General features: G+C 43.5%; 1 protein-coding gene across 2 annotated transcripts; it reads left to right on the forward strand.

Moving 5' to 3' along the window:
* The first annotated feature begins 634 nt into the window (after window positions 1-634).
* Window positions 635-15986, forward strand: sall3 (spalt like transcription factor 3). Of its 2 annotated transcripts, XM_005799023.2 has the most exons (4): window positions 635-1736; window positions 10189-13356; window positions 13549-13880; window positions 14483-15986. In XM_005799023.2, the coding sequence occupies exons 1-4, from the start codon at window positions 1655-1657 to the stop codon at window positions 14915-14917; spliced, it is 4017 nt and encodes a 1338-aa protein (XP_005799080.1). In that variant the 5' UTR covers window positions 635-1654; the 3' UTR covers window positions 14918-15986. The 2 variants fall into 2 exon arrangements, with proteins under 2 accessions (XP_005799080.1, XP_023186654.1); XM_023330886.1 differs by lacking the exon at window positions 635-1736 and having other exon boundaries at window positions 7988-13356.
* The last annotated feature ends 851 nt before the right edge of the window (window positions 15987-16837 follow it).

Below are 16837 nucleotides of genomic sequence, written 5' to 3' on the forward strand. Positions count from 1 at the left end.
CACAGAGAGCCATGCCCAGCGACGAGAGGCAGCGGCGCTGCGAGCGGGCAGCCAGAAGATAATTTCAAAGTTGGCTTCGCTTCCCGAAGAGAGAGAGAGAGAGAGAAAGAGAGAGAGAGAGACAGGGAGAATCGACGCGGTGACCAAAGTTTCTTTTTTCCTTTTTTTCATTTTTCGTCTGGGAAACAAGCGGGTGTTCTTTTGGTGTTGTTTTATCCTTACATATTTTTTATTTTTTGGGGGGGGGTGGGGGGTCACTTTCGCAGAGCGCACCGACTGCAAAGGGGCGCAACCGGGAGCTGAAAGCGCGGGGCTGCAGGAGGAGCGAAGCAGCAACTTCACAAGCGATCGAGAAGACTGAAGAGACTTCTCTTCTGTCGGGGGGACAGTTCAGTTCAGGCTCCCGCATCAGCGTGTGGCGTTGCTGAGCCAAAACAAAAAGAGAGAAAGAATTTGTATTTTTTTTTTTTAAAGAAGAAAACCCGTGTTGTTCTCTCGGAAGACGCGCGTCAAAATTGTTCTTCTTCTTGTTGCTTTACTGTTTTTCGTTTCTTTTATTTTCTTTATATATATATATATATATATATATATATATATATATATATATATATATATCTTTTTTTTTTGGAAGAACCGATCTGTTCCAAAACAAAAAAGAAGCAACGACGGGGGGAGGAAAGCAGTGATGGTTTGAACTGCTATTTCCAAAAAAGAAACAAAAACAACCCAAAGCATCCAAAGATGCGCTCCAAGAGAAAAGTTTAAAGAGAGAGACCACACGTCAAGTCGCTTCCTTTGAGGGGGGGCAGGAGGAGGTGCGAGCAGGCAAAACGAGAGAAAGAGAGAGAGGCAAGAAGTGAACCAAGATTGGAAGACAGACTGTTCCAGAAGAGACTTTGAGAAGTTTTTTCTTTCTTTCTTTCTTTTTTTTTTTCCAGCTCCATCAAGGCTGAGCGATGCGCACCAGAAACAGCGGAGTTTGAGCCCTGCGCTCCTCTGTGGAGAGCGCCCTGTGAACGGGGCAGAACAGGAGAGATTTTGGTGTGTTGTGTTGGAGGTGTGACAGGGGTGTGGGGGGAACGGACGGACGGACGGAGGGACGGAGGAGGAGGAAGGGTGGGGGGAGAAGAAAAAAAGAGGAGAAAAAAAACTCTAATTGCTCAGTCCGTCCCTCATTACCATATCCAATGCGCGTCCGCTGGACCCCAGCCAATCCTCCCCACCTTCACACGGTGCCATTAATCGCGAGGCATTATTCACTATCATAATTATTATCCCGACATGCGCAATCCGACGCACAGCGACAGAGGCGACAGGAGCGGCAACACTGGCTAATTTCCCCAGATTGCAACCCCCCTCTTTCTCACACACACACGCCAACAGCACAACACACACTTTCCAAAGCGCCGCAGACTGTTTGTGAACTTTTATTTTCTGTTTTTATTTTTTTTTTTTACTTTTATTTTTATATATATATATATGTATATATATATATATATCATTTAAAAACATAATAATTTTTTAAGCCGATCTTCGCTGATGCATCTGCACAGCGCGGACACAACAGCGTCAAATCAGCGCAAGCAGCACCGCCAGCACTCACGCCTGCAGCCGAAGCAGCAGCAGCAGCAGCAGCAGCAGCAGCAGCAGCAGCATGTCCCGACGCAAGCAAGCCAAGCCGCAGCACCTCAAGTCGGACGAGGATCCCGCTCTGACCGGGGTGATCTCCGAGCACGGTGAGTGGGATCCGGTCAGCTTCCGACCTCAGACGCGATCTTTCTTTCAACTTTTCCCTCAGAGTAAAACACTTGATAGTGTTGCTGTTATCATTTCTGAATTAATTTGCGTTATTCTTAAGGTTCTGGTGTGGGTTATTTATGAAATTAATAATAATAGTAATAATTAAAACATAGCATATTTATATCAGTTCAATAATCCACTTGTCGACGCACGAGTTCCTCGTTTTATTCTGCGGGAAAGTTTTTGCCTTTTGATTGTCGCACAGATTGCATCATGATCGGCTGTTGGCTGACAGATGACCTTTAGGATTAACGGAACAGACGCGTGCATTAAAGCGACCTGGACGCAGTGGCGCTTCACATATTTGCAGGCTTGGCTTTTCTTTGCAGTAGGCCTTACTTCTTTAAAAAAAAAAAAAAAAAAAAAAAGGCCCTCTTTTTAAAAATAATAATAATAATAAATTCTGCAAATTTAAACATCCGAGCTGTATAAGCTCTTACATTTACGTCGTTTTCCACTTGATTATGTCGTTACGTCCACGACTCTTCAAACACACACCGTGGGATAGTTGACAATCTTATTTCTTCCTCTCTGTCTTTGAAAATGTGGAATTACCCTTCATGAGAGGCCTCACATATAATTTGTGTTAAATGTCCTTTCAAGGGGTTTTTTATTTGGTTTTGTTTTGTGTTTTTTTGTTATTTTGTTTAGTTTTTTTTGTTTTTTTTTGTCTTATATGCTTTATAAGAAGGGGTCAAAATGCGGGAGTCTGTTTCAGGTCAAAGCCTTGTTTTCTTTTTTTGTTTGTTTTTTGTCATGGAAATGTTTTTTTTTTTTTTTACCCCCCTCCTCCAAACCCCAAACACCCCTCACAGCCCCTCCACATAAATTTACCACACTTGATTTGTCCCCCCCCACACCCCCTCCTTTTTTTTCTTCTTGCTCACAATCTCGACAACATCGCTTGACAGAGCTTGTCCTCGCCATATGGAGAGAGGGGATTATTTATCCTTCAGCCTGCGCCGCAAAAGCATCACTATATTAGAGTTAAATTCAAGTCTGGAGGCAGCTGTAGGAATTGTGCAAACAAGTGGGGGGCGGAGGGGGCATTAAAAAGAACCAAATTAACAATTTAAAAAGAAAAACGTTGGAGTGCTGAAATGATATTGGAACGTGTAGCAGCTATTTGAGAAAATGCTGAAATTTGATGCGACGTTTTCGGTCTAGGCCTTCGTATTAAGACTGTCGCAATGCAAATCTGTCACAAAGTTACGGCTTTGAAGGTAAAATTTTTTAAAAAGAGAGAAAAATCTGGTGATGTCTGCGTTTCCACTGACAAAAACACACACTTGTGCGCTCGTACACACCCCCACACACACATCTCTCTGGGCTTCTTTAGGAAAGAAATGCGTGATGTAATCTCGGGGGAGCGGCTGTCTTTGCATGTTGAATTGTGGCTGTGTGGGGTGTGTGTGTGTGTGTGTGTGTGTGTGTGTGTGTGTGTGTGTGTGTGTGTACGGAGTCAGAGGGGGTTCACATTAATGACTCCTGGCCCTTTTGTCCAATTTGCTCATTGTTTTTTTGTTGTGTTTTTTTGGGGGGTAATTTATGGGCTGCTCACAGTCACAAAAAACACAAACACCGTCAGTGTTTGGGGGCTCAGATCGCCCCGTTTTACCCCTCCTCCCTGTTCCCCTCCTTTCACCCCCTTGAATTTTGGGCAGAGATACAGAACATCCATCAGGTTTCTCTCCTGTTGGATTTATAATGAGGCAAAAAAAAAAGAGGAGTGGGGGGGGGGGACTTCTTGTTCCTGTTGAAAATCTGCAAGGAGATGGATCTAGAAACGGGAGTAGATAAATGTAGACTTTACTACTGGATTTTTCTCAACTCAACTTCCAAATTTTTATTTTTTTTTTACTGTATCCCGACAATGCCATTGTGCCTGAGCCTGGAAGTGGCCGTGGAATGTCCTCTTCTCATTGTTGCACCACACAGGCTGGCTTGTCCTCATGGGTGCGTGTGTGTGTGTGTGTATGTGTGTGTGTTGAGGTGGGGGGGGGAGGGATGGAAACAATCCCGACCTTTTTTTTTTTTTTTTGGCACGGCGTGTCGAATCCCCGCACAGTCACTTCACCAAACCTAATAACGCCACACCGTCGTCGTGACCGGTTTTCTCCGCTCTTCCTCCTTCTTACCACCCGTCGCCACGGCGATATCGACCGCTGGCCTTTCGAAGCTTGATCCCCGAAGTAGCTCGAAAGTTCCAATTCGAAGTTGAAATTCATATTCCTGGAAAGGGGAAATGATAAAAAGAAAACAAACCAAAAAAAAGTAAGCCATTCATTTTGTTAAAGAAAAGAAAAGCAAAAGTTGAATAAAAACGTCGTATTTTCTCCCTAAACCTTCAAATTTATCTGATGTGTTTCAGACAAGGCCTCCCCCCCTTCTTCAGCTCAAACACGGTAATTGTCTTGCATCACTACAACAGGGGGGGGGAAAAAAAACAAAACATGAAAAACTGAAATAAAGTACCAGAGAGTATGTCTGCTGCCATCTCTAAGGCCTTCCGGACATTTGCCCCCACCCTTCTACCTCCTCGCCTGGGGGCTCGGTGATTGGGAGGTTGGGGGTTGGGGAGGGGGGTTGTGTATGTGTGTTAGCATGGGGAGAGGAAGGAGGGAGGGGTTGTCAGCTTAGGAGTGCTTTTACAAAGCTTGCTGACTTAACCTTTGTGTAGTCCCCTGGCCGGGCAGATCCTGCCGCTAGATGTCAAGCTCTTTGTACAATTAGAACATGCGTGATGCTGACCTTGGCAGCACAGCTCACTCGTGTCTGAGTGGGAAGCAGCAGCAGCAGCAGCAGCAGCACACCGTCACTCCATCTGCACTTTTACGTTCAACCTGTGTGCAGTGGTGAGAGAGTTCAGGGGGAAATGCAGGGCATGGATGAGCAAGCATAACTCGGTTGCTCTTTTACCTTTTATTTATTACTCTTTTTTTTTTTGTTTTTAGCCGCAACATTCCTGAAACCGGTGCTTGTATTAATTCAAGGCTGACATCTTCAGAGAGAGATAAATGATTCAGTCAGAACCTTCTTCTTTTGTGCTTTGTTGAAGAGTTAAAAAAAAAACGAGAGAGAGAAATTATGGAGCGAGTGCTAAAACCCCTGCTGACAGTGACAACATAGTTGTTGCCCACTTCCCCTGCAGTGGGGCTTTTGTTTGCCTTTTGTTTTAATCCCTTCTCACCACTGGGTGCAGGCCTGCGGACCACCCACGTGGATGTGCCAAGGATGTCTTTTTGAGAAGGCACTCAAACAAAAAAAATAAAAAATAAATAAATAAAGATGGCTGCGTCTTAATTACTACTCGGAGCTTGAAAACGGCGCACGAGCAAGCGCGATCCGGATCGAGAGGAAGGGCCGAGGCAGGAAGACGGAAGGCGCTGTTTGACTTGACTGGAGCGTGTTTGGGAGGCTTACGGATCACCTGCTGAAGATGTTGCACTTTCTTTCCCGCCCCCCACCTCCCTGTCCTGCATGGCAAACAGTATGGTGGGTCTGGTTGCCCTGCAGTGTCAGGTCAAATTTACTCTACCCCCCCCCCCCCCCCCTCCCCTCCTGCCTTAATCCTCCTTCCTCTTGTTCTTCACAGAACCTAACCCTATCCCTAACCGCTGTAAAAGGTGCAGACTTTCAATGCAAAGGAAGAGCAAACTCCAAACCAATTTTGCTTCAGCAGTTGAAGCCTGCCGCGAATATTGAGTTTAGAAAGAACATAAATTGACGAAATGTCCGTGTGCTCGCGTGTCAGACCTCCTGAACCCCCCCCCTCCACGCGCAGGAGAGCCATCGTGCCGAGCGGCGCGGCCATCCGGACGGAGCGCCGTCACTGAATACTGTATTGCGAACGCTTGCACAAACAAATCGTTAATGTTTTGGCTGCGCCACATCTGCAGGGGGATGACAAAAGGCCTCTGTGTGTGTGTGTGTGTGTGTGTGTGTGTGTTGTGTGTGTGTGGCTGTTTTTGCAGATATGACTGTACCACACGATGACGTGCGCACATCCGGCCTCGGAGCAGGCCGAGCCTCCGCCAGGTCTTGGGGATTCACCGGGGTGTTGCCTCGCAGACACCAGTCTCCAGGAATTGTTCAATAGCCAAAGCATACACACGCATACACACACACGCACACACCCCAACACACTAAAGAAAACTAAAAAAATATGTCAGGAAAATAATTAACGCATACGCTTTCACACTGAGCAAAACTTCAACTAGAGAGATTCACATAATTAATTTTAAGTGGTATTGTGGACATCTCAAAGCAGAGCACTTTTCATCTTTTCTGAGTGGATTCTATAGCATACATTTATTTTTAAAAATGATTATCTGGATGATTAGAGTTCTGGGAGCAGAATTTTTATTTTTTTTTTGTGCCTTAAAAAGAACATTTACCGGAAGAAAAAAAAAACCGTAATCACAGAATTCCAACAATGTTGGAAGCATTAAGGTCTTCTTTCTTTTTTCTGTTTTTTTTTTCTCCCAGCTGGAGAGCGAACTCACAGTGAATCATCTCTCTCTCTTCCTCTCTCTCAGAGTGTGAGGTTGTCCTCGGATTCTTGAAAGAAATGGATGATGTGGGAATAATTAGAGCACAGATGCTGATCATCGACGGTTTATGTAGAAAACAAGCTGGCGAATTAATGACAATACCTGATTTTTTTTTTTTTTTTCTAAAAAAAGACACACTTCGGATGTGAAAAGCTTCGCTCGTCGTTTCTGTGTCTTACTAATTGAATCTGTAAAACGAAGGAACGGGAGCGTAGTCGGCACTTGTGTTTTGTTCTTTTTTTCTTTTCTCTTTGTCGATCCTCTTCCTGTATGTCCTTTGCAGAATTAGCATAAAAAATCTCTGAGGTTTTATGTCAAATTAGTGATTTCAGTAAAAAAAATTAATACATAAAAAATAATTAAATAAATAAACAAAAGTGGACACACAGATTCAGTTCCAACAATCCCTCCATCGACTGCGTTCAGCTAAATATTTACATCTGCGTAAATGAAGACTTTTAAAGGAATGGAAAAACAGATTGGATTTTTTTTTCCTCCTCCCACCCCACACTCTTTCTCATCCTATAGTCCTTAGAAAATCAATACACTCTTCCACACACACACACACACACACACGCACACACACACACACACACACACACACCCATGCGCGCACGTGTCTGCAGACGCACACCTTCGAGCTGCAAAGATGCAACAATTCTGACAGCTGCACGACGAAGTGGTTTTTTGTTTTGTTTTTTGTTTTCCTGAGCCTCCAACACGTTGTGCTGTTTCCACTCGAGGTTCGGAAGTGTTCAGGTGGTTTATGGCGACGGATTGCATCGCTGTAATTAACACTGACTAATTGCTGCCGCGTTCGAACTCACACACTCAGCAGCACGCCTCTGCTTCCTGATCGTTTTTTTCATTATTTTGTCCTGTTTCTCTGAAATTTTAAACGGCGGTCACACACGCGTCCTATCGAGTTTTAGCATTTAATTTAGCTGAGCATTTATTATTATTATTTTTTTAAATCTTGTTAATTATACATTCTTCCTCTAATATGAGGAATTTGTAAATTCACAATAGTGGAATTCTTTTTTTTTTTTGTCTTTTGCTTTTGGACCAACTTTAATATGAGTCAGTTTTAGATTGTCAAGTCTGTGCAAAAAAAATAAATAAATAAATAAATAAAATAAATAAAAATAAAAATTCTCAGTGTATATGTATATAATTTTTTAACATGCTGATCTCCACACATATGCGCAGGGTCTGAGTACACTCTTTGTCTTTGGAAAACGTGCCAGTGTGTGTGAGTGTGTGAGGTCAGAGGCACACAAAGGCCCCCACTTGTGATTGTATGAATGAATAAAAGAGATTGACAGTAATACCATTCTAATAACTAATCAGCTCAACACAATGCCTGCTCATTTGTGTTGACCTTTCAACCCTCAATTATGGAAATGAGTTGTGCTGTCCGCTGCCGGGTTAAGGAGCTTTTTAACCCGCTGTCACGTGTCGACTGCATTTCCAGGCGCTGGCTCCTTTCTTTACTTTTATTTTTTTCCTCTTCTTGGGTTTTGTTTTTCTTTTGAAACTGAACATTATATATATATATATATATATATATATATATATATATATATATATATATATATATATATATATATATATCATTTTTAAGGGAGATTATGACATTCAAATCTTGCTTAAATGTACTTTGTAATACAGTACACAGTGGGAACTCTAAAATAATCATGCACATTTAAAGTGGGCTTAGTGTTAGCTTTCTATTTTTCTTCTGCTTGGTTTTGTTTTTACCTTAATAAGAAAAATTGACTGTCACTTCTAGCAGCCAGTGGCGATGACAACACAAACAAGGCTCTGCAATTGAAACCTTGCTTCATTTGTCATTTTTTTATTTTATTTTATTTTGTATTTTTATTTGAATATTTTCATTGAATAAGTCACACACAGGGCAGAAGTTGTCAAAATGGTAAAGAAAAAAAAAATTAAACTGATTTGCATTTGACGCTTGAACGATCTTTGGGTTCAGTTTGTATCAATGACAATAAAAAACTTAGATCAGAATAACACGCGTGAGTGAACACGCGTCCTACCGAGACCGAAGACAGGCATGCAGGCCTGCGTGAGATTCTCAAAGCGTCAAAACACCACGGCTTCAGGCTGTCATGATATTTTCAGATTTGATTTTCAGATTTGTTTAAAACAAAGATGCATGCCATAACATCAGGTTTCTTTGAATCAAAGAAACAGAAAAGCAAGAAACAATATTCCTACTGCTGCTAATATAACAATTTCTGCCTAGGATGATAGTAATATCTGCTCTGTTTTATTCATAAAACTGAGCAAAATATTTTTGAATAAACACCTGCTGACTTTAGCTGCTTATTGTGCTGAATATTTTTGCCGTTTTGCTAAAAAAAAAAAAAGAAAAAAAAAAAAAAGAAGAATTAGTTGTTTATTTATAGTGAAGCTTTCTGCTGCTCGGCAGGTAAAGCTGTAGTTTTGAAACAAAGTCTCCCTAATAAGAGTGATGGGTGTTTGCTCCTCTAGTTTCTACACCACAATTTTCTGGACTAAAATATTTTCAACCTTTGCTTGTCACACTTGTAAAGGTGTTGTGGACTTATTTCGACGTAGTGATTGAGAGAGCGGAGCAACAGGTAGAGCTGGGAGGGACTCTGTGCTCCATACAGGAGGAAATTACATCCGTCACGTTCTGCTCTTTCACCAAAAGGGCTTTCACCTGCAAAAATATGTCTTTAGGTTTCCATCTAAAGTATCACTTTTTGTTGTTTAGATGTCTTGGTGTGTTCTGATGCTGATAATCCCTCCCCTTCGTCTTGCTTAATTTGACTTATTTGTGCACATTACACACACAGAGACACAGACATGCTGTGTAACTGCACTTAAAGAAGAAAGAAAAACATAAACGTACACAAGAGGACGTTTGCCTCGGTTTTGATCAAGTGTGAACTGGATCCATGTTCAGAGCTTGTGCCGGCTTGTTTGACTCTCGAGGACTGCATGTGGAAGAGGAAGTGGCTTCCAACAACTGTGATTAAACATGTGTAACTAATCAGTGACTTTGCTGCCATGGCACAAGTATGTAATTTGTAGAGTCTAGTGTTGGGAAGAAAAAGTGAGTAGCTGAAAGGAACTGAACTGCAGCATTCTGAATATTTTAGAAGAACATTTTGTTGCACAGAATTTAAATTCCTCTGGCTGCGCTCATTTGAAATGCCCAATTTCCTTCATGTTCTTCCATTTTAAGTTAAAATAGGAGTCGATTTGTAGTAACGTTTAAGCTGAAAGCTCAGACTGCCGTGCTTTTTCGTGGGCTCGCGGATTATCTTTGCAGTGCTATAAAGGACTAAAGGGAAAGGCCGGAGCATTTGAAATTCAGGTGGAAATGACTGAGCTTGATAGCAGAGGGGAATCCTAATGGGGCCATCAAAGTCCTTATTTGTACCCAACAGATGAGGCAGCTGTGAATTGTATGAAATATTGGAAATCAATGGGTTCTATGGAATTTCATTAAGCGGCAGTATCCACAATTGATAGGCCCTCATAATTTGATGGATTGCACAAAGAAAATTATTAGCTGGCTCTTTGGAGAGGGTGTGAATGCACAAATCTGGGTCTTGAGAGTTGGTGAACTAGGGTAATTTGTTCAGCGTAAAAAGCAAAAAAAGAAAAAGAGAAAGAATATTGATTTTGGTTATGTTAAAAGAGAGGGGGAAAAATCAAAGGTTAAATCTTTGCTGCTCTCTACTGCAAAATATGTGTGAATTCTTTATTGATTATTTATTCATTAATTCTTCTTTCATCCCCCTCCTCCCTTCCTCTCTACCCTCTCCCCTCCCTGCAGCCCCAGGTGATGTGCTGGAGGATGCCGACAGCGGGAACGAGAGCCGCAGCGGCAGTGAAGAAACCCACGTGTGCGAGAAGTGTTGTGCCGAGTTCTTCAAGTGGTCAGACTTCTGTGAACATTTAAAGAGCTGTACAAAGAACCCCCTTGTGCTCATCGTGAACGACAATGAGGACACGCCGAACCCTTCCCAGGAGTACCCTTCAGAGCCCTCACCCATCCCGAGCTGCAACAGCGAGCAAGACGACAGCGAGGACGCCAGGGAGGGGAACCAGAGTCCTGCCGGTGAGGGCGACGACATCCCAGAGACGGATCCTTTAAACGGGGTCGGTGTCCTGGAAAAGGAGGATGAGCAGATGGAGCTGGAGCTTTCTCCTGACAAAAATATAGACTCCGAAGAGAGAGACGTGACATCACCCGAGCCAGATGGCTCCCTACCTCAGCTAAGCGATGTTGTCCCCTCTGCAATTACAAGCTACACCATGCCAAGCACCAATGTTACCTTGGAGACCCTGCACGGTACTCGGGTTGCAGTTGCCCAGTTTTCGCAGAGTGTAAGGGCGGCGGCGGCGGCAGCGGGCAGTGGGGTGTCCACTATGGCTATCCCTATGATCCTGGACCAGCTTATGGCTCTCCAGCAGCAACAGATTCATCAGCTGCAGCTTATAGAACAAATAAGAAGTCAAGTGGCTCTCATGAACAGACAGTCTGCCCCACAACCTGCTCTCAGCCACCATCACAACAGTGCTGCAGGAAACCAGGGCTCTGTGTCCTCCTGTGTCCCTCCTGTTGCAAACCAACTTCATTTACATAACTTCATCACACCCCCTGTCCATCAGCTACCTGTCAGGTTGCCTGCCACTCTTAGTGCTCAAGGACCTTCATCTCTCACCTCAGCAATAGAAGGGCCTCTCTCTCAAACACCACAGAGCAGTACTTCACAGTCTAACTCCTCAGTTCCAAACACATCGTCAAACAACTCAGCGTTTCCACCACCAGGTGGTTCTGGCTTGCCAGCCCTACATCCCACCTGCTCATCCACTATCTCAAATAACAACAGTAGCACTAGTAGCAGCATAACAGGAGGCGGCGGTGGTGTCAGCAGCACTTCGGCTCTTCCCAGGAACTCCACCACCCCTCCCTCGCTAAGTCACAGCAGCCTCCTGAACTCTGCCTCCAGTCTACCACTGATACCTCACAGTTCCTCGAGCAGCGTCATATTCCCCAATCCACTGGCTAGCATAGCAGCCACAGCCAATGCACTTGATCCCCTTTCTGCTCTAATGAAACACCGCAAGGGAAAGCCCCCCAATGTGTCTGTGTTTGACACCAAGCCCAGCTCCGAAGACCCCTTCTTTAAGCATAAGTGTCGGTTCTGTGCCAAGGTGTTTGGCAGCGACAGCGCCCTGCAGATCCACCTGCGCTCTCACACTGGAGAGAGGCCCTACAAATGCAATATATGTGGCAATCGTTTCTCCACCAAGGGGAATCTTAAAGTCCACTTTCAGAGGCACAAAGAAAAATACCCGCACATTCAAATGAACCCTTACCCTGTACCAGAGTACCTGGACAATGTGCCCACAAGCTCCGGTATTCCATACGGCATGTCGCTGCCTCCCGAAAAACCTGTAACCACCTGGCTCGACAGTAAACCGGTCCTCCCCACTGTCCCCACATCCATTGGCCTCCAGCTGCCTCCAACGCTTCCCAGTATGATTGGAGGTTTTACAGATTCTCCTAGCCTCACTCCACTTAATAGGTCCCCTCAGAGGCCTTCACCACCCACAAGTGAGTGTGCATCTTTGTCCCCAAATATCGCCAATGATTCTGGCATGACCACTACTTCACCCTCCCCGAAACCTAGCATTGGGAGTGATGCACCCCCGCTCCTGAAACCTGAAGGCATTCTCTTGTCACCAAGTTGCCCTATTAGGCCAGGAGAGAGCACAGCCACCACAACCACAATAAGTCAAGCGCTTCTTCCCACCACTGTCACCTCTACGACATTGTCAGGTAGTGGCCAAATCACTGAGCCCATCAGCAGTTCCAACTCCGCTTCAAATTCTGTCTCCCATCCCGTCCTTCCAATGCTTTCTGACCAGTTTAAGGCAAAGTTTCCCTTTGGAGGACTCCTAGACTCTATGCAAACCTCAGAGACGTCAAAGCTGCAGCAACTTGTCGAGAACATTGATAAGAAGATGACCGATCCCAACCAGTGTGTCATCTGCCATCGTGTTCTAAGCTGTCAGAGTGCTCTGAAGATGCACTACCGTATCCACACTGGCGAGAGGCCTTTCAAATGCAAGATATGTGGACGTGCATTCACTACTAAGGGAAATCTAAAGACGCACTTTGGCGTGCACAGGTCGAAACCACCACTTCGAGTCCAGCACTCCTGCCCTATATGTCAGAAAAAGTTCACCAATGCTGTTGTGCTGCAACAACACATCCGCATGCACATGGGAGGGCAGATTCCCAACACCCCTGTTCCTGAAAATCTGCAGGAGATGGACATGGATGTGTCCTTCGATGAAAAGAGCCTAGACGCAATGAGTAACTACGATGACGACCTGCTGGATGAAATGGAGCAGGCTATGGATGATGACATGGACTTAAAAGACGGAGAAGTAGACCCTTCTAAGCCCTATTCACCTGGGAGCTCACCTCCAACTTCTATCATTTCTAGCATTGCTGCAATGGAAAACCAGATGAAGATGATTGACTCTACTGCCAACATAAGTCGCACATTTGGCCTGAAGGCTGCACAGAATGGCAGCAGCTTTCATGGGGAGACTGACTGCTTTACAACTGACTCCCTGACTGCTGTGGGGGATGCTGAAGGTCATAGCTTGGGAAGTCCCACTTTGTCAGAGTCCTCTGGCTCTATGCAGCATTTGTCCCCAGCTCACAGCCATTCTGAGAGCCAGCAGTCCAAGTCCCCAGCTACACTCAATAATAACAACAGCAGCAGTGCAATGACAGCAGAGGAGGGCCAGGAGAACAATGCAGCTGGCCTGGCAACAGTGAAGTCAGAAAAATCTGAGACCCCGTCTCCCCATTCTGCTACTGAAGGGACCGGGGCCCTTGACCTGACTGCCACTCAACCTGGCAGGCACTTCATCAAGGAGGAGAGCCACTTCAACATGCTGTTTCTAAACAGAGATCGAGGTGAGTCTGAGCAAAACCTGATAGAATGTTATGTGTATGTTGTCGATTTTCTCATTCTACTAGTTATCAGAATATTGGCTTATGAAAATATGCATGTTTTGAGAGAATTATCAGCCTCCTACTTCGTTAAATTACTATATGAAAATTTATTTAATCAACATTTAAAATACTACCTTTGCGTTTGTTTTTCAGGACTAAGTACTCCTAATTTAGCCAGTACGGCAACAAACATGATCAAGATGGAAATTAACGGACATGGCAAGTCCCTGAGCGACAGCGCTCACCTGCCCGTGGGCATTCAGGTTCCAGCCGCAGCACCCCCGACCACCATGAGCCCCAGCATCAACCCTATGCTGGCACCGCCGCCTCCACGTCGCACTCCTAAGCAGCACAACTGCCATTCGTGTGGGAAGAATTTTTCCTCGGCCAGCGCGCTTCAAATCCACGAGCGCACACACACGGGAGAGAAACCTTTCGCCTGCTCCATTTGTGGAAGGGCCTTCACCACAAAGGGCAATCTGAAGGTGAGACCCCAAACAAACTCTGGACACACTGGGTCGTTCTGGTTGCAGGAACACATTAGCTTCATGGAAATGATCTTGGTGAAACAGTTTATCGTATTTCTCTGGAGGAGAGTTGGTTGTTTGGATTAAAGACGAATTCCAGGATCAAACCACCAACATATATTCAAAGTTACTGACGACTAAACTGTTCTGTAATTTTGCCTGATGTAAGACAGTGGTGGCTGGTGTTAGCCCTCAAAGGCAGCGTCCTATGTATTTTAGGAGTTTTGACATTTCAACAAACCTTATTAAAATGGATGGCCCAAAAACAGGCATCTACTGAACTTGACGACTTGACTGTTAGGTGATTCAGCCACCTAAATCGGCTGTACTAGAGTAGAAACATGTAGAAATATTGTCCTTTCAGCACGATAGTTGGACATCACTGTTGCATTATTTTTTGGGGGGTTGATTTTGGTACGTTTCTTTAATGTAAAATTTTTTGCAATTTCTATTTCATTTTAGACCGTAGCACGTTATTCATGTGGTATTTACAGTTTTGACATACAGAAAATGCCCAACCGTGGTTGACCTTGTTTTGCTCATTTTGTTGCATCCTTTAGGTTCACATGGGAACACATATGTGGAACAACGCCCCCGCTCGTCGGGGCCGACGCCTGTCGGTGGAGAACCCCATGGCCCTCCTGGGCGGCGACGCCATGAAGTTCAGCGAGATGTTTCAGAAGGATCTGGCGGCCCGGGCCATGAACGTCGACCCGGGCTTCTGGAACCAGTACGCCGCCGCCATCACCAACGGCCTGGCCATGAAGAACAATGAGATTTCTGTGATTCAGAACGGAGGCATCACCCAGCTACCCGTCAGACTCGGCGGGACGGGAATCACTTCCTTGGGAGCCATGCCTGGAGGAGGCATGGACCGTGTTCACACTGGCAGAAGCTCCCCCATCACGGGTATGGAGAAGTCTGGTCTGGAGGTTCCAACCAGTCGACCCTTTTCCAGATATATGGAGGAGAACAAAGAGATTGGGATCAACTGAAAACTTGTCTGTATTGTAGCAGTTTGGCAAAGACTTAAAGTATGATGAGAAAATTACTGAGGAAAAAAAAACAAACTGCTGATCCAGTCTAAACTCATGCATACTTCTGTGTGTACAGATTATTTTTTTTGTTTGGTTTTGGAATTATGGTATTTAGTATTGATTAGAGGCCTTTGCCTTTCACCCACTCCCTTCTCACTTGATATTTCGTCTATACAAAGAAAACTTTGTCTCTTGTTTGAGAATATGTCGTCTTGCAAGATATGCATGGTACTTCTTTGTTTTTATTGGTATGTTTGACTGCTTTTATGAATTCCTTTGAAAACCAGGATCCTGCCTAAGCGACAATGGGCAAAGCATCTTTTAACGGACAGAACAAAGTTCACACAGGAACAATTTTGTTTAACGACAGTCTGACGTTTGTCCAGCAGCCCCGTTAGCGGTAGCTCTTTTAAACGCAAGGGCCGAGACGAGACTGAAGAAAAGACTGAAGTGTAGTGTTTTCGTGGTCGCTTGATACAACCTTTGTTTTTGTTTTTTGTTTTTTTTTTCTCATGAACTAGAAAACTTGAAAAAATAATGTTTGAACTATTTTAATCTTTACATTTAGTCTCTCAGCATTGTCTTATAATGTTGTCCCGTGTCTTTAGTATTTATGATATTGACAAAAAAAAAGAAGCGGGTATTCAAAAATATATTTAACAGCCCAAGCATTTTATTGTTTGTTTGTTTTTTTTATAAACAGCAGGCTTCACTGATGAGTATCTCTGTTAATAAAGGCAGTATGTCACTTGAGTTGACCAACAGAGATAAAATTGTAGGTTTTATTTGGATATCTGTTGACACCATGTGTATCTTCTCACATGACAAGGAGGCAAGAGATATCCAAAGCTGCTATGACCACAACCCTGCTTTTAACCTTTGTAAAAAAAAGTAAAAAAAATAAAAAATAAGAAGGAAAAAAAAGAAGAGGTGAACCTTTTGAAGAAATATCTATGTATAGAAATACAGACAAATCTAAAACAGGTATGCATATTTTGTATCACATAAAATAGACATCATGAGTTGAGAGTTATTTGTCATGTTTGTGAATGCACTTTTTAAAAACAAGACGTTTTTGTCTGTGAGTTACCGTTAACCTTTTGACTGAGCTATCTATCACGTGCTGTTTTCATTGTTTTCAGCAAACCACTGCTCCAGCTGACTGAGTCGGTTCTCTGTTATTGCATCTGTTGCAACTCGTCAAGAGTGCAAAACTCATCGCCCAATCAACCCCCCCACCCCCACCCCCCCTCAAATAAAAAAGGAAAACAGGTGTGTGTGTGTGTGTGTGTGTGTGTGCGTCTGAATGGTCTCTTTCTCTCTCGTGGAATTTGTTTTCTCTTTTACTCGTCTTATTTTTTTGTTGTTGTTTCTATTAGAAATTAAAACACACAATGTAAAATATTTCTAATCAGAAAACTGAAATACATTTTTTATACCTGTTATTACCAATGAGCAGCTTGTTTTGTCATTTGATTAGATTATATTAGTGCATGATTCAGTGCAGTTCAATTTTCTTACAAATTCAGCGCTAACTGCTTCATTATAACAAAGAAGATTCAAAAATAAATAACTGAATGACATTAAATTATGTTTTTATGTTTTATATTTCTAAACGGATTTGTTTTTTTAAAGCCTTTTGAAAGTGAGCTTAATTATTTTTATTGATCAGAATTTTTAAGAGTTGTAGAGTTAAAATAAAAAGACAAATTGCTATTTATTTCGCTCTATTTCTGCATCAGTACTTTTTTTAACATCGGCTCGTTTCATTACCCAGATTGAGAAAACGTGCACACATTCGAAAGCTGTTCAGACCTTCCTGAAATGTGAAAGAATGTGTTAATATGAGACGTTGTTCGTGATATTGTCAAATTAGCT

This window comes from Xiphophorus maculatus, chromosome 3 (genome assembly GCF_002775205.1).
Source record: "Xiphophorus maculatus strain JP 163 A chromosome 3, X_maculatus-5.0-male, whole genome shotgun sequence".
Lineage (NCBI taxonomy): Eukaryota > Metazoa > Chordata > Actinopteri > Cyprinodontiformes > Poeciliidae > Xiphophorus > Xiphophorus maculatus.